Here is a 24,131-nt window from a genome sequence, read left to right as displayed (position 1 = left end):
AAATCACCTTTTTCTAGCCTTGTTATCCAACAGGAAGGATTTCCGTCTCAAGTGACATCATAGGCCACACTAGGGCATGGCTGGGGAAGGCTGGTCCATTCGGGGACCATGTACTTGGGACTGTGGGAGCTGCAGCGTTCAGGGCTGAGGCTGAGGACAGGAAAGAGGCTCCTTTCAGATGATGGTGACAAGCAAATTTTGTTTTTTCTTTTGGGGTCACACCCAGCGATACTCAGAGGTTACCCCTGGCTCTGCCCTCAGGAATTACTCCTGGTGGTGCTTGGGGAACCACATGAGATGCTGGAGATTGAACCCGGATCGGCTGCGTGAAGGCAAATGCCCTACCCGCTGTACTATCGCTCAGGCCCTGTGAGAGCAAGTTTGGGTACGAGTATCAAATTGTCCTGTGGCCACAGAGATCACACAGCACCAAGGTTACGATTATATTTAAAAAATAGACCCAAAGGATCCGAGGAAAGGGAGGGTTTAGGAAAATTCAAGAAAAACTCCGCTGTATTTTTGGTTTGGGTTCAGGGCCAGACCCAGTGGTGCCGGAGGGGGTAGGAAATGCTGAGGTGGTGCAGGTGCCTGGGGCAAAGTCTGCACTTCCAGCCCTTGGAGCCATCACCCAAATTCCTGTTTGCTCAAGTGAGGTACTCTGGCGAGTTTTTCACGGAGCGCAGAAAAGGAGGGCTGAGGTGGTGGGGTGTGGAGTCCTCAGATCCAGGCCTGGCTGCTGCCAAAGGACTCCCTGAAAGAAACAATTTCATGTTCTTTATCAGAGGAAAAACAATTGAACTGGAGGCCGTGACGTATTTGAACAAGTGTATCTGGGTACTTAACAATCTGGTCATGATGACCCATTGAGAGCTGGGTGGGGTGCCACTTTAATCCTCAAATGGCCTTCACCTTTCTTGGCAGGGGTCCTTACTGTGCTTGGGGTCCAGTGGAACTGGGGGTGTGGTGGGCTATGGCACGGGGGCTCAGACTCAAGGCCTGGCACATGCGCGACCTGTATTCTACCATTTGAACTCTCTCGCCAGTCCTAAAACATTTTTCTTTTTCTTTGGGGGTTTGGGGCCATACCCAGTGATGCTCAGGGTTTACTCCTGGCTCTGCCCTCAGGGCCCAGTCCTGGCAGTGCTCAGGGAACCACAGGGGATGCTGGGGATTGAACCCAGGTTGGTTGCATGCAAGGCAAACGTCCTACCCACTGTACTATCGCTCTGGCCTGTTTTTTGTTCTTTTTGGGTCACACCCAGCGATGCACAGGGTTTAACTCCTGGCTCTGCACTCTGGAATTACACCTGGCGGTGCTTGAGGGACCATATGGAATGCTGGGAATCAAACCCGGGTTGGCCACGTGCAAGGCAAACACCCTACCTGCTGTGCTATTGCTCCAGCCCCTGTTTTTTTGTCTTTTTGAAGCTTGGGGGTTGCTCGTGGCAGTGCCCGGGGAGCTAACCAGGGTTGGATGCATGCCAGGCAAGCACCTCTCCTCCCCTGCCCCACTCCCACTCCCAACCCTTGGGCTGTCCCTCTGGCTAAAATGTATTTGCTTGTGGTATCAAGTGGATTCACTCAGCATGAGTTCAGTGGCGGTGGTTTAAGTAAACCTGACTGACAGGAAGGAATCTTTTGATGGGGAGACGTGATGAGGAAAGAGCACGGAGCTGCGGGGTGGGGGTGGGTGGGCAGGGGGCTTTGGTCCAACAGGAAGGTCGCATGCACTTGGCTGAGCGCTGGGGGCTCTAGGCTGCAACTCACCGCAAACTTTCTCCTCATGCGGGGCACCCTGAGGGGCCTCTGAGGCAGGCCCGCACAAGTCAACCAGCTTCTGCAGGTCTTCCTCAAGACCCTGGCTCAGATCCTTGTTGTTTCTCAGAAATTCTCTCACTCCTTCCAGGCGGTGTAAGATCTGGAAAAAGACAGCATAGCGTGTAGAGCTGAGACCCTCTCTGAGCGAATGTGGGAATTCCCAGGGAAAAAAGGAGTGGCAGACGCCTGCTCTTCTGTCCATATCAGGGGGCGTGTGGTTCGCTTGTCCCCTCAGATGAACAATGTCATTGCAGGACAGCTCCTTACACATTGTATGACAGAGCGAATGCTCTAACCTACATGTGTGTATCTATCTGCCCAAACAGTAACCAAGGCATGTGAAACGGAAGTGTGGATTCACATACACACCATATATGTCTCTAGATCTTTTTTTTTTTTTTTTTTTGCTTTTTGGGTCATACCTGGCGATGCACAGGGGTTACTCCTGGCTCTGCACTCAGGAATCACTCCTAGCGGTGCTCAGGGAACCATATGGGATGCTGGGAATTGAACCCGGGTCGGCCGCATGCAAAGCAAATGCCCTACCTGCTGTGCTATCACTCCAGCCCCTCTAGATCTTTCTTTCTTTCTTTCTTTCTTTCTTTCTTTCTTTCTTTCTTTCTTTCTTTCTTCCTCTCTCTCTCTCTCTCTCTCTCTTCTTTTTCTATTTTTTTTTGTTTGTTTTTGGGCCATACCCAGTAGTGCTCAGGACTTACTCCTGGCTCTATGCTCAGGGATCACCTATGGCAGTGCTTTGAGAACCATGTGGGGTGGAGGGGATTGAACCCAGGTTAGCCATGTGCAAGACAAGCGCCCTATCCATTGTACTATCTCTCAGGTCACTGTATTCACATTTATGCAAAGAATACGCATCCTTGAGGCTTGTCCAGTGGACAGAGGAGCATGGAGAGGACCATCTCTCTGCTGCACATGTGTTCCCTGGCACACCCCTACCCTCCAGGACACAATCCACTAAAAGACTCCCATTGGTCATTTTTTTCTCAACTGGACTTTTTCTTTTTTGGGGGGGTCACACTCGGCAATGCACAGGGGTTACTCCTGGCTCTGCACTCAGGAATTACTCTGATGCTGGGATTCTGGGATTCGAACCCAGGTTGGCCGCGTGCAAGGCAAGGCAAATGCCCTACCTGCTGTGCTGTCGCTCCAGCCCCTCAACTGGACTTTTGAAGTGTGTCCACACTATTATCATTGAACACCCTCCCAGCGCCGTTATTCAGTGACTAAAGCATCCTGGGGTCGTAATGGAATGGCACCGGTTCTTGATTCTGGACACACACAGCATTTAACCATCTCCCGTGAGTATCCTCCCACTGAGCATGTTGTTTTATTTGGAGGAACCTCAAGGGGTGCTGAGGATTAAACCCAGGTGGGCCACGTGCAAGGCAAATGCCCGACCCACCGTACTATGGTACCGTCCCTACACTGATAGCGCCTTAAGGCCAACTGCTCTGTGTTGCTTCCGAGAAGCACCTGGCTTCCAGCTGAAGGCATTTTCAATGCGGTCTCCACAATCTGGCATCTCTGATGCTCTGACAGTGGGGAGAGGACCAACCTCAGCAACGACCGAGCACCTGAAGCGCTGCTGAACTTTCCAAGGAGCCCGAGAGGCCCAGCGCCAGGTGCGGAGAAAAGCCCACCTTCATGCACCACAACCTTTACCCTCAGATCCACACAGCCGCAGTGCAGAAACGTTACAGTCCACCGAACAGATGGCAGTGCCAAAAGGAGGATTTATCAAGTCTCTCTAAAAGACTCTGGGACCCAGAGGACAAGCCAATTAACCCCGATTTCCTTTCTATAAAGCAGAGGATAATGAGGGCACACGATTTACCCCGGCAAACTCTTTGGGCCTACAAGATGCACAGTGTGGCATGCGAAGGCACAGGGTTGGGAGCGAGAACCTTTCAGGGCTCATCCTGACACCCCATTGTGACCTCACTTGCTCCTGGCAGAGGGGGTTTGTCTGTGTGGTGGGAGCAAGGAGAGTCCTGCCTTGCATGTAATTGGGGGATGGGGGGGGGGGAGACATGACAGATGACTGCCAGGGTGTCCCTCAGCTTGGGCCTTGAGAGTAGAGCCACAGATACATTTTCCTCTGGGGTACACAAACAGGCAAAGAACCACGGCTCCCCCACGAAGACACAGCTCCTGGTACCTTGAGGACAGGGAGTGCCAGGCCCTGGCTGTCTCCTCTGCTTCCACCAGCTTCTAAAAAGCCACAGTGGCAAGCAAGCTGGGCTGAGCTCTCATAACATTATTTATTATTTATTTATTTTTCTTTTTGGGTCACCCTGGCGATGCACAGGGGTTACTCCTGGCTCTGCACTCAGGAATTACTCCTGGCAGTGCTCGGAGGACCATATTGGATACTGGGAATAGAACCCGGGTCGGCCATGTGCAAGGCAAATGCCCTAACCACTGTGCTATTGCTCCAGCCCCTCTCATGATATTTTCTTTTTTTTTTATTTGGCTTTTTGGGTCACACCCGGTGATGCATAGGGATTACTCCTGGCTCTGCACTCAGGAATTACTCCTGGCGGTGCTCGGAGGACCATATTGGATGCTGGGAATCAAACCCGGGTTGGCCGCGTGCAAGGCAAACGCACTACCCGCTGTGCTATCACTTCAGCCCCTCTCATGATATTTTCTAATACAGCAAGAGATGCAGGGACACTGTGTACCCCAAGCCCACAGAACAGATTTTACACCCAAGCTAAAGAGCTTCCCCAAACTGCAGAGGTGCCCCAATGGGGATCGAATGAAACACACACTCTTCCTTGTGCAATGAGACCACCGGCAAAATGACTCCTTGGACAAGGTGGGTCATGAAGGTGAAATGATTTGCCAAAGATCTCTGAATGACTTGGGATTTTTTTCCTTTTCTTTATTACTTTTGGTTTGGGGACCACACCCAGTGATGTTCAGGGCTCCCTCCTGGCTCTGTGCTCAGAGGTCACTCCTGGTGGTGCTGGGGAGGGTACTTGTGCAGTGCACAGGATAGCACTGGGGTGAGTGGGATGCAAGGCAAGTGCCTTACCCCCATTACTATTTCTTCAGTCCATGCCTTAGAATTCTAAGCTAGCGAGGGCCACAGTGCCTTGCATGTGACTGACTCGGGTTTGACCCCTGGCATCCCATATGGATCGCCGAGAAATGTTAGGAGCTCTGGCTGAATGTAGAGCCAGGAGTAACCCCTGAGCATCACCGAGTGTGACCTAAAGAGAAAAAAAAATTCTAAGCCAGCCAGTCCTGGAAAGGGCTTCTGGTGCCCAGCTAGTTCCTTTGATCCCTGGCATGATGAACACAGGGGACTTGCTTCTCCTGGACTCCCTGTCAGGACTGGAGGACACCATTGGGCCCCAGTGTCCCTGTAGAGGGAATCAGATTGTGGCCCCTGAGCAAATCACTTCAGGTACTGGTACTGGCTTATTCATCATTTGTACCAATGTTGTAAGAACCAGATCGGGCCAGGTTATGAGAAGAGAAACTGAGATGTAAACTGGCTGTAAACCCTGTAACAAGGGCTGGAGTGATATAGTACAGCAGGAAGGGCATTTGCCTTGTACAAGGCCAACCTGGGTTCGATTCCCAGCACCCTATATGGTTCCCCAAGCCTGGCAGGATCCCTGAGCACAGAGCCAGGGCCAGGTGTAAGCCCTGAGCACCACCAGGTGTGGGACAAAACCAACCAACTAACCAACCAAACAAACAAAAACCAACATGGTATTGTCATACAGGGGCTGGAGCGATAGCACAGCGGGTAGGACATTTGCCTTGCACGTGAATGACCTGGGTTCAATGCCCAGCATCCTATATGGTTCCCCCCAAGCACCACCAGGAGTAATTCCTGAGTGTAGAGCCAGGAGTAATCCCTGAGCATCACTGGGTGTGACCCCAAAAGAAAAAGAAAATGTAGTACAGCAGGTAGGGCACTTGCCTTAAATGCAGTTCGACCCCAGAATTCCTTTTGGTCCACCAACCCCACCAGTAGTAACTCCTGAGTGCAGAGCTAGGAATAACCCTTGAGCACCTCTGGGTCTGGCCCCCCAAAACCAAACCTAACCCCAAACCCTGTAACAGACTGTTCCAACCTCAGACTGCCTTAATTGTAGGAACCATCAAGCCAAGAGCACATATATAAACTTGTATGCTCTGGGCTTGACTCTTGAGGACTAGCCCACCTGTGTCAGTAGACGGGGGTGAGGGGTGGGGTGGGGAGTGCCTCCCTCAGCCTTCTGAGTGCCATGTGTTTCTTTTTTGCTTTTTGGGTCACACGTGGCAATGCTCTGGGGTTCCTCCTGGCTCTGTACTCAGGAATCACTCCTGGTGGAGCTCAGGGAACCATATGGGATGTCGGGAATCGAACCCGGGTCGGCCAAGTGCAAGGCCTCCCTGCTGAACTATTGCTCCAGCCCTCCATCTGTTTCTTGGTCAGAGTTCTCAACATCATCAGCTACAAGCCACGCCACTCCTTTAAGCTCGTCCTTCCCTGTTTTCTTCCGGCTCCACACTCGCTTCACTCTAGACTCCACCCAAGCAAAGCCGGGGCCTGCTCCCTTCCACACACCTGGCCAGGCCAGAGCTCACAGCCCCAAAGGCCCAGGTGATCCTAGCGCTCATTCAAGCACACGGACATCGGCGGTGAGTTAAGCTCCACAGCCCTTGGTGTGGCACAGAAAAAACTTCCAAAATGTGGCTGCGACCTGCCGCCGGGCCTGCCCTCACATCTGCCCCTGCTCCCTGGCTGTCTCCTGGCCTTGATGATTCCTTCAGCCTTGTTGCTGCTGGGCTTTCTTCCGAGCACCTGGTTTCTCTAGCTAACTGGCCCGACTCGAAGTTGCTTCTGTTAGTCTCACCAAAGCCTTTTCCATAACCCTCCCCGCCCGTCCCCCACCATACTTCTGGCCTGCACAGAACCCCTGTGCAGCATTTGTGGCTTCCCTGACACTGCCGTGGTGCTTTGCAGCACAGACCAGATGCACAAATATGTGTCAATTCCACATGTTTAAAGGCAGTGGTGAGGCTGGAGGATGCCTTGCATCCTGCCAATCCCAGCACTTATATGGTCCCCTGAGCACAGCCAGAAACAGTTTCTGATCACTGTTGGGTGTGATAATACCGTCTCACAAAAATAAAGAGTAAATAATGGTAATCTGTGCCCAACATATATTCATTTCTTTTCTCCCCCACATACTTTATTTTTGGTTTAAAGCCCACTCCTGGTGGTACTCAGGGGCTATTCCTGACTCTGTGTTTGGGGAACAGAGCTTGGAAAGTGGGTGATATGTGGTGCTGGGGATCAAGCCCAGGGTGTTCTGTGTGCAAAGTCTGTGCTCGGGGCCACTGAGCTATCTCTCTAGCCCCAGACATTCATTTTTGTTGTTGCTTTGGGGCCACAGCTGTGGGTGCTCAGGGCTGGCTTCTAGCTCTGTGCTCAGGGATTCACTCCTGGTGGACTCAGGGCACCATATGGGGTGTCTGGGACTGAACCCAGTCAAACATGTGGAAGGCAAGCACTGTACTACCCACCGTACTGTTCTGGCCCCCTGCATCTCTTTCTCTTTCTTTGTCTTGGTTTTGGGGCCACATCTGTAGATGCTCAAGGGTGACTCCTGGCTCTGCACTCAGGAATCACTCCTGGTGGAGACTGGTAACTGCCTTACTGCTGTTCTATCTCCCTGGCCCCACGGAACATTCATTTCTTAATGCCCTCTCTCACAAGTTTGCTGTAAGTAGTTAAGAAACCAACAGCACTTGTCATGTACAAATTACTTAATAAACATTAATTCCTTCATTAAAAAATATTCATTTCTGAAGGTTATTTGACTTGTAGATTAGAAATGTAACCAGCAACCTGTTCAATCGTGTTCCGCTTCCTCTAGGCAGGTCTCTGCTTATTGACAGAGGAGGCAGAATGCTGTGTGTGTGTGTGTGTGTGTGTGTGTGTGTGTGTGTTGTGTGTGCACGCCTGTGTGCAGGCGCATGCGTCTGTCTCTGTGCATATCTGTTTTTACCTCTTCCGGCAACACCTCTTGTTCTTTGGCTTGAAGATACAGCTCTTGGAGTTTTTCCTGCAGTAATTCCATTTCTATTTCATTCACTTGGCTTGCACTCAGGCAAATTCCAGTTTCACTGGCACACCCATCTCGCTGATCCTCCCCCGGTACGAAAACAGCCCAGTCAGATGTCAACAACTGTTGAACAGCAAACAAGGATGAGAGCGGAATGAAAGGGATAGATAGTCTAAGGGATCACTCAAAAAAAACTTATAATTCAATAGAAAATAAATTATCTAGCATCTGCCTATGGCAGACAGGCTTGAGTCGTGGTGCGAAAATCCAAACTAATGGTGGTGGGAAGGTGTAATGGTGGTGGGATTGGTGTTGAAATGTTAATTGATTAATTAATGATTAATCAATTATTTTAAATAAATAATTGATTAATGTGAACAACCTTATGAAAATGAAATTTAAAAATAAAAAAGACGTATAAACAGTAGTAACTTCCTCTACTAGTGGGGAGGGGGGTGCAGGCAGTACACCCATGGTGTCTTAGGGGCTACTCCTGGTTTGGTGCCAGGGAAACACGAAATGCTGAGCTCAACTGTGGGGCACCTGCATGCAAAGCATCGGCCACCTCCTCAGACCACCAGGCTGTCCCACTCTCCTATTGCCCCGCTGATCTTGTGATGATTGGCATACACACACACACACACACACACACACACACACACACACACACACACTTGGCTGGGGTGATGGCCAGGGATTACATATGTTGATTGCGGTGCTCATGGAGGCTGCCCTCGACCCTCGGCCCAGGTGGGCAGCCTCCAGGACCCAACGCACAGTCTTAAACTGGCCAAGTTGATGCTTTTGTGCCGAGCAAACCATAGGTCCCCTGGGGCTTATTACTGATTGGTTGATTTTGGTTTGGGGCCACCCACACACAGCAGTGCTCAGGGGTTCCTACTAGCTCTGCACTCAGGGATTCTCCTGGCAGTGCTCTGGGGAACATATAAGGTGCCAGAGATTGAATCTGGGTCAGCCACATGCAAGACAAGTGCCTTACCGGCTATACTATTGCCCCGGCTCTCTCAGGACTCATTTAAACACCATCCTGTGAAAACAGAAAAGCCAGGAAACCCAGTACAATTCCTGATTTCCAATTAGCTTTTTAAATTTATTTTTGGTTTTGGGGCCACACCTGGCAGTGTTCAAAGGCTAATCCCAGCCCGGTGCTTGAGTGTCAATCCTGGCACTGCTTAGGGGACTAGGAGTTGTTGGGGATTAAACCCAGGGCTCTGACATGCAATGTGTTCACTCAGTCCTTTGAGCAACCTCCCCGGCCCAATTCCTGATCTTACCCCTCCCACTAATATTCTAAAATTTAGTTTAAGCCCTAGAAATGTTAAATTGTTTTTTTATTTTTGGACCACACCCAGGCTTACTCCTGGTTTTGCACTCAGGGATTACTCCTGGTGGGCTCGGGGACCCTCTGGGATTTTGGGTATTGAACACAGTTGGCTGTGTACCGGTTACCCACTGCACTATTGCTGCAGCCCCAAGAAATGTCAAAAACTAAATGAGTGGCACATTTTTTCCCCCTCCTTAGTTCTTTACAGGAGGTGTTAGCTAGTATTGGGAGGTATGTTTTCCAACCTGTTCGATTCTGGAATATACTGCCACAATCTCTGGGATATTCTTAAATTCATTAAGAAAATTTTGGATCTTCATCTGAAATTCTCGAAGCCACGCAGATGATACTTTCATTTCTGAAGAGTGCATGATCTCATTACGACACCTAATTACCTACAGAAAGACGAGATAAATAAATGAGAGGCTCAAAAAACCAAACATGATGGGCTAAAGTGGTTTTTTGTCATTCCAAAGGAAACTTGCAGAAAGCCTTTGTTAATTATAAAATTCAAGTGTGGCTTGTTAAATTAGCAAGGTTTCAGGGAATACTCAATGCCTGCCAAATGAATAATAAATTAATGGGGCAAGAAATATAAAAGAGAGAGATGCCTCTAGACCCTGCTCCAGGCTGAGTCTCACTGGGGCACTCCAGAGAGGGGTGGGTGAGCCCTCCACCTGCCCAAACAGAGTCTCAGCAGCCAAAAACCTCCAGAACCCAGTCACTGCCGTGCTCACGGCCGATCTCCACAGGCTCAGGATGAGCCTCATCCATGAGTGAATCTGGTCAAAGACTCAGGTATGTGGATTTTGTGACCAAAATCTCCAGTTTCTAATGGAGTCGGGAAAGGGTGACCTCCCCCCATGTTCCCGTTCTTCCAGGAGCCTGGTAGTCATGCCCACGAACTGCTCATATAAGCTCAATAAGGGCCATGATCCAGAGACTCACAAATAAATCTCAGAAGAGATCAACAAGCTTCAGAGATGCCTCTAGACCCCAAAGTCAGCATCCAGTTAAAAGTTTAATTCCAGCTATATTACCCTATTTAAAATTTTAGAATTCCTGGAGCGTGCATCCATGACATCTCATACTCTATACTACTGATGTACCAGGAGTAGCACGCCACATTGGATCGGGTGTAAAGTAGAAGGCAACCAATGTGGATAAAAAAATATTAGCACACAAGGCTTAACCTGTAACAACATGTTAGTAATGTCTTATACAGGGGCTTAATGGCTCCAGGGTGAGATACAATAATCTTCACACACTTTCTTCTAAGGAAACTGTTTTGAATGATATTTAGCAAACTATTCATAACAAACAATACAAAATAAATTATTTAGGGCCTGCTGCTGGGGCAGGCTTGAGTGGTGGTTTGGAAAATTCAAAATAATGGTGATGGGAAGGTGTAATGGTGGTGGGATTGGTGTTAGAATATTGAATGCAATAACTTGTTGTGAACAACTTTATAAAAATAAAACAAAATTTAAAAAATAGTTTTTTTTACAAAAAAGAAATATAAAAGAGAGAGGGGAGATATTGCAAAGGACTGGGGCACAAGCTTTGCATGCAGGAGGTCTAGGTTCTATCTCTGGCACTGCTCTGAGCATCGCTATGTGTGACCCCCAAATCCATTTATCTCTGTATACACAAATATGTACACATTTATAGATACATAAGACTATAACTAAGTTTTGCTTTATTTTCAGGTCACACCTGCAGTGCTTAGGGCTCACTCCTGGCTAGCTCTGCACTCAGGAATTACTCCTGATGGTATTCAGGGGACCAAATGTGGGGCTAAGGATTGGACCTATGTTGACTGTATTCAAAGCAAGTACCCTACCCTCTGTACTATCTCTCCATTCACTGAGCCTAGAACTATTGTTAGCCCTCATGATCTTGCAACTTGGGTCACATCTGGAGCTCAGGGGATTCTCCCACTTGGTGTCCAGGGGATCCTATGGGGCTAGGGATGGAACCCGGGGCTCCTGCATGCAAAGTGCACAGTCCAGCTTATTGAGGCATCTTCCTGACCCCATGCTGTGATGGTGTTTGCTTGATGTCATAAAGGATTCTCAGTCCTTTCAGCTTGGTAGCAAAATATATGTGTGCCAGAGTGTTGTCTAGTGAAACTGAGCAAAATCTCAGCCTATCCGCCAGTCTGCTAAGCACCGAGCTTTCTTCTCATACTGTTCACCCTCTAGGGCCTAGGCTGCCTTCAGGACTCTGGAATCGGGTCTTGGAACTGTTTAGCCAATAAGACTCAGACGGGCACGTTCCATGCTGGTATATGAGGAAAAGAGTGCTAAGTTCTGGGGTGTTTCTTTTTTCTTTTTTCAGTGAAGGTTGGGGTGCACCTGCTGAGCTTGGGTGCTCTTCCTGGCTCTGTGCTCAGATGTGACTCCTAGCAGAGCACTGGGGACTGTACATGGTGGCAAGGCATTGAACCAGGGGCATTGTGACACACGGCATGTACCTTACCCCCGTACTGTCTCTCTGGCCCCTGTGCTTCTCATAGATGCCACACTAGCAGTGCTCAGCGTCCTGGGGTCATTCCCAGCAGAGCTCAGCCACTGAGGCCAGTGGTGCGTGGAGGCCCCCAGGGCCATAGTTTGACTGTACTTGGGGAAGTGGGGGGTGCACTAGGGCCACAACCAGGGGTGCTGGGTGGGTCTGTGGTGTCAGGGATTCAAGTCAATAGTCCTACCCATGCTAGGCAGGGGCTATACCATTTGAGGTAGTTATCTACCTAGTCTACCTGGTCCCTTTTTTGGGTCACACCTGGGGATGCTCAGGGTCTACTCCTGGCTTTGCACTCAGGAATCAATCCTGGCAGGGCTTGGGGGGCCATATGAAGTGCTGGGGGTCGAGCCCAGGTCAGCCGCGTGCAAGGTAAGTGCCCTCCTTGCTGTACCATTGCTCCAGACACTCCATGTTCTTAAATTTTAGACATTTTTTTCTCTAGGGCTGGAGAGATAGCGCAGAGGTTATGGCTATTGATCCATTTATGTCCTGTCCTATTTCCCTATGTATCTGCCATGGCAGGCTCACACGTTGCTTGCAAGGCACATCCCCAGCTGTACTTTGTTTTTTTTTCCTTGCTTTTTGGGTCTGACCTAGCAATGCACAGGGGTTACTCCTGGCCCATGCACTCAGGAATCACTCTTGGCGGTGCTCGAGGAACCATATGGGATGCTGGAAATCAAACCCGGGTTGGCCGCGTGCAAGGCAAATGCCCTACCTGCTGTGCTATCGCTCTAACCCGTGCTTTGCTTTGACTGTGGGAAATCACCTTTGCTGCTGTTTATGGCAGAAGAGGGCTGAGAAATATGTAGTTCATCTACTCTAACAGCAAGCAGCACATTTTGAGCAGCTGAGAAGCTGCCTTTGGGGGTAAACCAAAGAGCCAGTCGGGGCCGTGCTCATAAGTGGCTACAGGACATCCCAGGAGGTGCACGGGAGATGCCCCACTCTGAGTGGAACAGTCCCCCCCTTGCATACCCTGTCTGGGGCAGAGACCGGTGCAGGCTGCTTCACTCATGGTGAGGGGTGTATGGTTTTAGGTTGGGGTACTCTTACCTCGGTGACTTTCTTTCGATCAACCACGAAGTGATCACAGGAGTTGATGAGACTTAAGAGAGCCACCGCGTCACACTCCTCGGGCCCTGTTTTGTCTGTCAGTCCTCGGGGCATGAAGGCCTAGAAGGGGGGTGGGGTGGCAGGAGGGACACCTGAGTCTCCCCAGGGCGAGGAACTGACAGGGCAAATGTTTTGGCCTATTTCCACAACGAGGGCTGGGCCTTCAAGCCAGATGCTCGAAATCCCAATGTGAGGTGGGAAATAGTGGTGAGAGCCAAGGACTCCATGTCTGTCCCACTGCCATTAGAAACACACACACACACACACAGACATACACACACGGGATGGAACTGGTTTTCTGTCTTCTCTGAAGGGTGCATAAGCAGGAAGTGTGGGTAGAAAGCACTTGTTTTCTTTTTCTAACCAAAGCTTCAGAGCTTCGATTGTTAAAGAGAATTTTTAAATAATAGTAGCTCTAACAGGAATACCTTTTGGGGGGGAGGGGGAGTAGAGCGGTTCTGGCTGTGCTCAGGTCTTAACCCTGGCTCTGTGTTCAGGGATCACACCAGGTGGTGCTCATGGGATCACAGGGGGTGCCAGAGATTGAACCCAGGTCAGCTGCGTACAACACAAGTGCCCTACCCAATGAAAAATGGCTCCAACCCCACAAGAAAAATTAAAAACAAGTGTTTTTAATTGAATCGCCATGAGATAGACCCTTACAAAGCTGTTTATGATTGGGTTTCAGTCATAGGGTGTTCCAACACCCATCCCTCCACCAGTGCACACTTCCCACCACCAATGTCCGCAGACTGCCTCTATGGTGGGTGCTTCGCTTCTCTCTCTCCCCCCTCCCCTCCTTTTGGTTATTGTGGTTTGCAATACAGATACTGAAAGGTTATCATGTATGTTCCTTTATGCCCTTTCAAGTGACTTGGGAAAGTGAATCAGGAGTGCTCTCCTCTTTGAGCTCTGGAGAAGCTCAGAGGAGCGTGCAGGACTAAGAATGTGCTTTGCATCCTGGAGGTCCAGGCTTGATCTCTGGCATGGCAGGGTCCTCTGAGCACCACCAGGAGTGACCCCTGAGTACCTCCAGGTGAGGGCTCCAAATTTCAAATCAACCAAGCCATCATAGAATCTCAGTGCTGCATTTGGACAGGACTGGGTTCAAGGGTTCAAATCCCAGCTCTCTGCCACTTGTCAACAGACTTTGGGCAAATAACTTATTCCCTGGGCTGGAGCGATAGCACAGTGGGTAGGGCGTTTGCCTTGCAAACGGCCAACATGGCCGACCTGAGTTCAATTACTCCGCCCCTCTCGGAGAGCCCAGCAAGCTACCGAGAGTATCTTGCCCGCACGGCAAAGCCTGGCAAGCTCCCCGTGACATATTTGATATGCCATACACAGTAACAACTGTCACAATGGGAGACATTACTGGGTCTGCTCGAGCAAATCGATGAACAACGGGAGGACAGTGTGACAGGACAGTGACAACTTATTCCCAGGGTCCTCATCAGTAAACGGTGCGTGTGTGTGTGTGTGTGTGTGTGTGTGTGTGTGTGTGTGTGTGTGTGTGTGTAGAACTCCTTGCCTACCTCCCCTGGAGGGCCACATGTGCATCAGATGATTAATGCAGGCCAAGCCTGTGCGAGGTGCCGGATGTTAATGGGCCGTTGCTGGTGGCAATTACTAAGTTGACGGTGCAAGGTGAGCAGCCAGCAATCACGGGCCCAATCCCGGGGCTGTGATGCCATGATATGCCAGACGCGTCCTGCTCTGGCACCATCTCGCCTTCTGTAGGATTTTAGGGATGACTCGCCCAAAGCATGTTAGAGGAAGATTGGGGCATGCTTTTTTGTGTTTTCCCCTTGAAATATTTTCAAATTTACATCTGAATGCAACAACTTTCCTGAGAGGCTAATGACTACCTTCCTGCCAAGAAAAGATGACATGAAAAATTACTTGCACTGGGCTGCGGAGATAGCTCTAACAGGCTGAAGCGCATCTCTGCGCTTGGAAGCCCCTGCTTGGGTCCTTGGCACTGCAGGGTCTTCTGAACGCTACTGGGAGTGACTCCCCGGAGCCAGGAGTGGCCCCAGCACTGCTGGACATGCAGTCCCTTCCCAAAGAAGAAAAACTATTTGCCTTTGCACTCTAAATAAATAAGGGGCTGGAGATGTGGGTGAGTGCCTGTTTTATCAGTGGGAAGCCCTGCGTTCGATCCCTAGCACTGCCCCCTCCAAAATCCTAACCATAGCAGCTCACAATGCTGCCCGCATGTACTGCTTGTAATGGTGTCCCATGGAGAGTGAGCTTATGTGTCTGATGTGGTGGCTCACACATCTGCACCTTACATAATCAAGAAGAATTCTGTGGGCTAGAGAAGTATAGTACTGGGATTCAGGCACTTGCCTTGCATGTGGCTGACCCCGGCCCAAGTCTCAGCACCATTAATATGGTCCCCTAGCATTGCCAAGAGTGACCTCAAGCAGAGCCAGGAGTAAGCCCTGAGCATGACTAGGTGTGGGCTCCAAACCAAAACATAAATAAAATTAAAGAGAATTTTGTATGCACTCAAAGGTCCCTATTTAAAGAGACACCAGGGGGTGGGGGAGGGCTGGAGCGATAGCACAGCGGGTAGGGCATTTGCCTTGCGTGCGGCCGACCCGGTTTGATTCCCAGCATCCCATATGGTTCCTCAAGCACCGCCAGGAGTAATTCCTCAGTGCATGAGCCAGGAGTAATCGTTGTGTATCGCTGGGTGTGACCCAAAAAGAAAAAAAAAAAGATACACTGGGAACATGGAGAGTAGCATGCTGAGTGGAGTGGGTCAGAGAGAGAGGGTCAGGCATTGAATGATCACACTCATTTGGGGATATTAAAAAATAGCATGAGAATATGACAGAAATGAAGGTCAGGAAGACGGGTTCATGGTAGTAAGCTTGGCACGAGTCAGAGGTGGGGGTGGTGGTGGAGGGCAGTTAGGACAGAGAAGGGACTACGATGACAGTAATAGTTGGAAATGACAAATGGACAAGAACTGACTGCTAAAAGTAGGTAACCTTTCAGTAACAGTATTGCAAACCACAGTGCCCAAAAAGAGAGGGGTGGGGGGAGTGCCAGTCTGGGGGGTTGTATCAGGTGAGAAACAGGTTGTATCAGGACTTTGGTGGTGGGCAAGCACTCCAGTGAAGGGCCAGGTTTGAAACATTGTATGACTACACTCCATCAAGAACAACTTTGTAACTGTGTATCTCAGTGATTCAAAGTTTCAAAAAGAAAAAGATACAACACAGGGAGGCTGGAGAGAGTACAGTTGCATACAGTGACCCTGATTTGACTCCCAGCATTGCTAGGCCCCCTGAGTTGCACAGGGTGAGGTCCTAAGCTGCCCTCCCCCATTAAAATGAAATAAAAGATACAGTGTAACTTTCCATCAGTGTCTGTTACCTAGCTGATGCTCAGCCCGCTAGTGTAGTTGCTACAAATGTTAAAAGAAATTGATTAAATGTATCACAGGCAAACTACTGTAAGGAAGGAAAGAAACTTGAGTTGCTGTAGAGAGAAAGCACTAAGCTCACAGGGGCTGCCTCAAAATCAGGCAGTTTGTCTTATCCGCCAGCTATATCTGTCTGTAGAGAATTCTGTTTTTCTTTTTCCTTGCTTTTGGTGTTTTAGGCCATACCCGGTGGTGCTCGGGCCTTATCCCTGACTTTGCATTCAGGGATCACTCCTGGTGGGCTCAGGTGACTGATAGGATGCCAGGACTGATGCCGGGCTGGGTCAGCTACGTGCAGGGCAAGCGCCCTACCCACTCTGTTTTTTCTTTTTTGCTTTTTTGGGTCACACCCGGCGATGCACAGGGGTTACTCCTGGCTCTACACTCAGGAATCACCCCTGGCGATGCTCAGGGGACCATACGGGATTCTGGGAATCAAACCTGGGTCGGTCAGCCGCTTGCAAGGCAAACGCCCTACCTGCTGTGCTATTGCTCCAGCCTCCCCCACTCTACTATCTTTACCTGCCCCATCTGTGGAGCATTTTCTCCAGTGTCAGCCTGTTTCTTCCATTTTTTTTTTTTTTTGCTTTTTTGGGTCACACCTGTCACTGTCCTCCCGTTGTTCATCGATTTGCTCGAGCAGGCCCAGTAACGTCTCCATTGGAGACTTTGTTGTTACTGTGTCTGGCATATCGAATATGTCACGGGGAGCTTGCCAGGCTCTTGCCAGGCTCTGCCGTGTGGGCGAGATACTCTCGGTAGCTTGCCGGGCTCTCCGAGAGGGGCGGAGGAATCGAACTCGGGTTGGCCATGTTGGCTGCGTGCAAGGCAAACGCCCTACCCGCATGCTATCACTCCAGCCCACACCTGGCGATACACAGTGCACAGGGTTTACTCCTGGCTCATGCACTCAGGAATTACTCCTGGCTGTGCTCGGGGGACCATATGGGATGCTGGGAATCAAACCTGGGTCAGCTGCGTGCAAGGCAAATGCCCTACCCACTGTGCTTTCATTTCAGCCCCCCATGTGAGTTTTGTTCTAATAATTCTTCCCTTTTATCAGTACCTGGAGCCACAGGGAGGCCCTGCCTGGCCATATCAAGCATGATCTTCTATGGGGCAGGGGTTAAGTCATGCTCAGACGTGCTTGGAGGAAACTTCTGGCACAGTGCTCGGGGGACCATGTAGTGTCAAGTATGTATCGAGGCCGGGGACCTCGTGTGCTCCAGCCCTTGAAACCAACTCCCTGAACCCTAAAAGCAGGTTCTTTTCCATCTGGGGGGGCACACCCAGCAGTGCTCAGGGTTTACTCCTCGCTCTGTTCTCAGGGGCACACTGTGCGGTGCTGGGGATCAAACAGGGGTCGTCTGTGTGCAAGGTTACCCACTGTGCTAGCTCGCTGGCCCTGAAAGCAGGTTCTGATGCTGCTGTGTGGTCTGTTAAATGCAGTGTGGTGAGGAACGGCCGTTACAGCTGGTTACTCCACAGTGTTGTCTCTGTCCTGAGCACTGGGAGAAGAGATGGAAGGAACTGAGGCCAGATCGTGTGGGGGCCTCCATGGCTCTGCAGAGGCCCTTACAGCTGGTTCACAGGCCTCCAGGAGGGGCTGGAGAGGTATTACAGGGGTAAAGTGCTTGCTTAGCATGCAGCTGACCCTGGCTTGATCCTTGGCACAACACAGGGATCCCCGAGCCCCTCCAGGAGTGACCTTTGAGCCCAGAACCAGGAATAAAATCTGAGCACCACCAGCTGTGGTCCCAACACACACACACACACATACACACACACACACACACACACACACACACACACTCAAAGGCCATCAGGATGCCATCCAAGGGTTTCTGGCAGGGGAAGGAAATGAACATTTCCACTTGCATTCTTTGTCTATTGACCAGAGGAGGTCAGATTCGGATGTGTCAAGCTGGAGATTGCACAGGAGATTTTTTTTTTGGGGGGGGGGGAGTCATACCTGGCGATGCTCAGGGGTTACTCCTGGCTCTGCACTCAGGAATTATTCCTGGCAATGCTTGGGGGACCATACAGAATGCCAGGGATCAAACCTGGGTTGGCCGCTATGCAAGGCAAATGCCCCACTCACTGTGCTAACTCTCCAGCCCCGTGATAGCACAGGAGGAAACCTAAGCTGTGTGATGGAGCTGGAGAGTAGAGTCGGGGTGTTGGGGTGAGGGTGGTGGCAGGTGCAACTGGCAGTATCATGCAAAGGGACCTGTGAGAAAGGTTGAGTGACAACTGGAATGCTGTAGGTAGCTGGTGAGATCACGGAGGAGGTTGGGGAGTAGAGATCTGGAGTCGGCCTGTGAGCAGTTACAGCAGGCCTGGGGATGGGGTGGAGGCGCCAAGTGTGCCGGGCTAGAGCTACCAATCTGGGAGCCATCAGCAGTAAGGTGGCTCCGATGGTTTAGGCCATGGGCCTGGCCAGTACCACCAGAGGAGGGGAAAGAAGAGCCCTATGGGGGCCAGAGTGATAGTGACAGTGGGATGGGAAGGGCATTTACCTTGCATATGAACCTGGGTTCAATCCCGACATCCTGTATGGTCCCCCGAATACCACCAGGAATGATTCCTGAGTGCAGAGCCAGGATTACCCCTGAGCATAACTGAGCATGGCCTGCCTCTCCAGGGGGAAAAAAAACTGAAAATAAAAGAGGAGGAGGCCCATGGCAGGTCAAGGACAGAGGTGGTGGCTGAGAAGCTGGGAATGGGAGGAGGCCTAGGAGAGAATGTCATTACAGAAGCAGGGGAATTTCAAGAGTGGCTGGTGGCACTGCAGGCAGGAGACGTCTAAAAACGGTGCTGGAGGGCCGCAGCAGAGGCTTTGCATGCAAGAGGCCTGGGTTCAACCCATGACACCCCTCCTCACACAGTACAGGGAGCAACTTGACCCTCAAGCACCAGCTCAGAAGTAGCCTCTGTATACTCAGGGCCTCGAGCAGACCAGTTCCGTCCGAGTTCCATCTCTGGAACCTCGTGGCCCTTGGGCACTGATGAGTGTACCCCTGGTGGTCTGTGAGTACCACCAGGAGGGGAGTAGAATCCTCAAGCACTGCCAGGGTTCATATAATGATGAAGTGTACAGTTCTTGGCAACATGGAACAACCTTGGGGGGGGGGGGCATTATACTATGCAAAAGAAGAGAAAGACAAGCACTGCCCAATCTTTTTTTTTTCGGGGGGGGGTTACACTCGGCGATGCTCAAGGATTACTCCTGGCTCTAAGAGCTCAGGGGACCATGTAGGTGCCGGGGATTGAACTTGGGTCAGCTGCATACAAGGCAAGCGCCCTATCCCTACCTCTCTGGCCTGCACTGCTCTTAGAAGTGGAATCAAAAGAACCAAGCTCAGGGGGGATTCTTTTTGGGGTGTGTGGAGAGACAGTACAGTAGGTCAGGCACTGGCACTGCACGTGGCTAAACTGACCCAAGTTTGATTCTTGGCACCACCACTGGTCCCGAGGCTGCCAGGAGTGATTCCGTGAGTGCAGAGCCAGAAGGAAGCCCTGAGCACCGCCAGGTGTGCCCTCCCCATAACAAAGAACCAAATTCAGAGAATAGACTGGGGGCTGAAAGCCGTTGGTTAAGGGTGTGCACGGGAGGGCCGAAAGGGGTGGAAAAGGTATAAAGTTCTAGGAAGAGCTCATGAAGATAACAATGTTCAGCATACAGCTGGAGATTACAACCTCATATATTGCTAGTGTATCTGAAGGTGGCAAAGAGTAATCTTTGAAGTGAAACAAAGTTTAAACAATGAAAAAAAAAACAATGAAGCAAGACAGTTTTATTGAAAGACATTTTACTTAGAAAGGTGTGAGAGTAGAGAAAAAGAAGAGAAAGCGTTCGAGAGAGAACATGGGCTTCTCCAGAGTGGAAAAAAACCCTGTAAACAGTAAATTTTTTTGGGGGGGGGAGGGAGGCGGGGAGCAAGGGTTGGGGGTTTGAGTTCAGCGGTGTTTAGGGTTTACTCTTGTCTCGATGCTCACTGTTCATCCTGGAAGGTCAGGAGACCATATGCGGTGCTGGGGATTGAAGCCCAGGCACATCCTACCCACTGGATTAATGCTCTGCTCCTCCAGAGAGTGATTTTAATAGTTCAGTTTATCAGCATATAGGGGGGGGGAATCTCTAAGAGCTGAACACAAGCTTTGTATGCTAATTTGATGCCCCTGGGTTTGATTCCCAGCACCACACTGCCAGGAGCCCAGCCCCAGCACTGGATTGAGAGTAACCCCTGAGCACCACCAACAGTAACCCTAGTGGCCCCCAAAACAAAGAGAATTAAATGTCAATTGTCTTCCAAAACAATTCAGTGGTTTTCAGTATAGTCACAGAGTTGTACAAGTATCATCCCACTCAATTACAGAATATTCCCACAACCCCCACCCAAAGCTCTCCAAGTTCTAGCGAGCCACGACCCCCCTCCCCTCTGTGTGTGGAGGGAAATAGAAAAGTTTATTGGAAAGCAGAAGGGAAAGGAAAAGAAACTCCCCAGCTGAGGAAGAACTTAGTATAGGACTCAATTACCTCTCCTGAGCCTACTTTCTGTCTTTGCAGATCTGCCTATTCTGAACATTTCATGCCCACGGAATAATAGACGATGGATTTTTTTTTGCCTGAGCATGATGCTCTCAAGATTCGTCTACTGCTGGAGCACATGTCAGGACCTCATTGCTGTTTTCTTGCTCCAACATAGTCTGTGATACGAACCGAACCGCACCTCTTTAGCTTAGTGTAAATGACCGTTGGTCTTGTTTCCGCCCTCTGGCTATTGCATCTAGAGCCACTAGACCCATTCATTGGGCACAGTCTAGAGGAAGGCTGTTTTCACTTCAGTGTGTAAGAAACAGGCCTGGAACTGCAAGGCATGATGTTACTTTCATCTTTTTTAAAAAAAAAAATAAATAAGGGGGGAGCACAGTGGGTGGAGCATTTGCCTCGCATACAGCTGACCTGGGTTTGATTCCCAGCATCCCCTATGGTCTCCCGAGCACCACCAGGAGTAATTCCTGAGTACAAAGCCAGGAGTAACCCCTGTGCATTGCCGGGTATGACCCCAAGAGCAATAAATAAATAAATAAATAAATAGGGCACTGGAGCTTTAGCGGAACTGGCAGGGCACTTGCTGTGCATACAGTCAAGCTGGGTTCGATCCCCAGCACTGCCTGGAGTGATCCCTGAGTGCAGAGCCCAAAACAAGCCCTGAGCATTGCTGGGTGTGCTCCACTCCACTCTCTGCCCCCCCCCCCAAAAAGAGGACAGGGCCAGGGAGAGAGGTCGCAGGGTTGGAGCACATGTTGTGCATGCTGGAGGCATGGCTGGATGCCCACCACCCCATGGTCCCCTGAACAATGTGCCAAAAATAGACTCTAAGCACCAGGGGTAATCCCTGAGTCACAACTGGATGAGAATACACCAACAGATGAAGGCCATAGTGAAGATGGGATAAACTGGGAGGAAGAATGAAGGTCCATCTTGGGGCAGATGGTACCTACCATTACAGATGTGAGGAGAGAACTGAAAGAGACTGGTATGGCAGGAAAAAGAGGTGCACTGAGAGTAGGCTTGGTAGAAAGACGAGGAAGCATGGGGTTCGTCTAGGGCAGTGGGCTGGGGGAAGTAGAGTTCCCAGAAGCAGGAGCAAGGTCAGCAGTTGGGAGGGAGGTGGAAGGGGTATAGGCACAGGGTGATCCAGCCAGTGAGCTTGTCCTGGAAGAGGAGCTCTCCTAGCGCCTCAGTCAGACTGCGGGCTCTTAAGCCAGACCCAGAAGTGAGAGTAGTCAGCTCCATCGGGGTTCCCTGGGTAGGAAAAGGCCAGTGTCAGCGGACAAGTTCAGGGAAGGGAAAAAAGGGAGACCATGGTTTGGGGGAAGATCAACGTGGGGAGGGAAAAGACTGGCAGGGGATGGCAGTGAAAAGTGGGAAGGGCTTCAAGAGTGTGTGGGAGGGGGCTGGAGCGATAGTCCAGTGGGTAGGGCATTGGCCTCGCACGTGGCTCAACCCAGGTTAGATTCCCAGCATCCCATATGGTCCCCCGAGCACCACCAGGAGTAATTCCTGAGTGCAGAGTCAGGAGTAACCCCTGAGCATCACCGGGTGTGATGCAAAAAAAAAAAAAAAAGTGTGTGTAGGACCAGCAATAAAGGAGGCCATGGTGGATGGGGTGGGGGGGTGTGTGGGGAAGATTGATTTTGGTTTCCACTTGGAGGACGGTGTTATTTAGGCCACAAAGCGGTGTTCGGGACTTACTCCTGGCTGCGCTTGGGGGACCATATGAGGTGTTGGGGGTGTTCACCACAAGGCAAGCACCCAACCACCAAAATGCCCACCCCCTCCAAATGGGTAATGAGGGTCAACTGTGTGATGACAGACAGTAACTTGCCTTCAGGGATGACCACAACATACGGGGTGGTGCTTAGGGCTTACTCTCACGTTTAGGGATCCTCCTTGCTCAGGGCTTGGCTCTGCACTCTTGGTGGGGCTCAGGGAACCGAGTCGAACCTGGGTCAGCTCGATGCAAGGCAGTACTCTAGCCACAGTCGAGGCAAGAGCTCTAGCCACAGTCATATCGCTCTGGCCCTCGGATCTCCAATCGTAACTCCACACACCTGAAACTGACCTGATGCTAGCCACCGTCATACAAATGTATGAGAAACAAAATGATGCGTCCACGTGGCTCACACTGTGCCTGTGCTTCGGAGTGGAGCTTCGCACACCCTCTCATCCGTCCCAGCACCCTGAGCTTTGCGATGTTCTCAGGGCCAGCTAGGCAGAAGGAAGCAGATGGGCTTCACCAGCGGGGTTGGGTGCGGGGCACGGTAATGGTCCCGAGTGGCCCAGCCAGCAGGGCCTTACTCTCCAGGTGTTTAGGAGGCCCAGGCTTGCACGTGTGACTGACAGGTGCTCTAGGCTCCCGGGGAGTGAGTCTTCCCCGCAGGCCACCTGCGTCTCCCCTCCCAACCGCAGGGGCTTACCTTGGCCACCTCCCAGGCGTCGACAGGCCAGCGGCCCGGCCGGCAGTTTCCCCAGTGGACGTCTCCATTTCTGTTGGTGTGATGTTTCAAAATCTCTCGTTTCCACTCGGCGCACACCTGACACTGAGGCTGAAACTACAGTGGGGGCGGTGAGGAGGGGCCCGGCAGGGAGGGGCGAGCCTCAGACCTAGCGGGGAGGGCCCGGGACCCTGGACTGGGGAGGGGGGGGAGGGGAGGGGCGGGGCTCGGACCGGGACAGGGGCGGTGGCTGAGGCCCCGAGCCAGGGGGCTCACCTGGCGGGCGCGCGGGCTGCAGCGCGAGCCGCTGAGGCAGGTGGCGCGGGGTCCCAGGCTGGGGTCAGCGGCGAGCAGGCCCTGGTGGAAGGCGAGCACCTCGCGGCCAACGAAACCTTGCAGGCAGCCGCGCAGCAGTAGCAGGCAGTGGCCCGCTTTCACCCAGTTCTTGTACTCGGCGCAGTTGAGGCGCGCCGCCAGCTCCGGCAGCACCATGACTCACCCCCGCTCCGGAGCTCCGGGGGATGCACGGGGCCGAGGGGCGGGGCGGACGGCAGTGCGCAGGCGCGAGAGCCTGGGAAGCGCCGGCGTCAGCGGCAGCGTCGTAGGCGTGGCCCCACCCACGAACCGCCCCCAAGTGCGGGCGGGGGGAGGCTGAGCGCTTCCGCGGCGGCGGCGGCGGCGGCGGCGGCCGATTCCCGGCCGGGCGTTCCCGGCTTCCAACTACACCACCCCCCCCCCGCCCCGACCTGGCACTGCCTTCTCTGTTCTTCCCCGAACCAACTCCTCGCTTCCG

At 51.4% G+C, this 24,131-nt stretch overlaps 1 protein-coding gene across 2 annotated transcripts; it reads right to left on the bottom strand.

Moving 5' to 3' along the window:
• Positions 1 to 519: 519 nt before the first annotated feature.
• CUNHXorf38 (chromosome unknown CXorf38 homolog) lies at positions 520 to 23,853 on the bottom strand. Of its 2 annotated transcripts, XM_056131313.1 has the most exons (7): positions 23,615 to 23,853; positions 23,321 to 23,455; positions 12,835 to 12,954; positions 9,501 to 9,650; positions 7,854 to 8,033; positions 1,768 to 1,918; positions 539 to 751 (listed from the first exon to the last, which is right to left on the bottom strand). In XM_056131313.1, the coding sequence occupies exons 1-7, from the start codon at positions 23,828 to 23,830 to the stop codon at positions 645 to 647; spliced, it is 1,059 nt and encodes a 352-aa protein (XP_055987288.1). In that variant the 5' UTR covers positions 23,831 to 23,853; the 3' UTR covers positions 539 to 644. The 2 variants fall into 2 exon arrangements, with proteins under 2 accessions (XP_055987289.1, XP_055987288.1); XM_056131314.1 differs by lacking the exon at positions 12,835 to 12,954 and having other exon boundaries at positions 520 to 751.
• Positions 23,854 to 24,131: the final 278 nt, after the last annotated feature.

This window comes from Sorex fumeus, unplaced genomic scaffold (assembly GCF_029834395.1).
Source record: "Sorex fumeus unplaced genomic scaffold, SorFum_2.1 ptg000086l, whole genome shotgun sequence".
In the NCBI taxonomy this organism is placed as follows: domain Eukaryota; kingdom Metazoa; phylum Chordata; class Mammalia; order Eulipotyphla; family Soricidae; genus Sorex; species Sorex fumeus.
The sequence above is the reverse complement of the archived record's forward strand: the minus strand, read 5'-3'. Positions and strand labels throughout refer to the sequence as shown.

Coding starts and splice junctions, on each gene's coding strand:
- CUNHXorf38 (XM_056131313.1), bottom strand. CDS start 23,830: ATGGTGCTGCCGGAGCTGGCGGCGCGCCTCAACTGCGCCGAGTACAAG. Junction 23,456..23,614: donor GCAGCCCGCGCGCCCGCCAG/GTGAGCCCCCTG, acceptor CCCCCACTGTAG/TTTCAGCCTCAGTGTCAGGT. Junction 752..1,767: donor GCATGAGGAGAAAGTTTGCG/GTGAGTTGCAGC, acceptor TGTTTCTTTCAG/GGAGTCCTTTGGCAGCAGCC.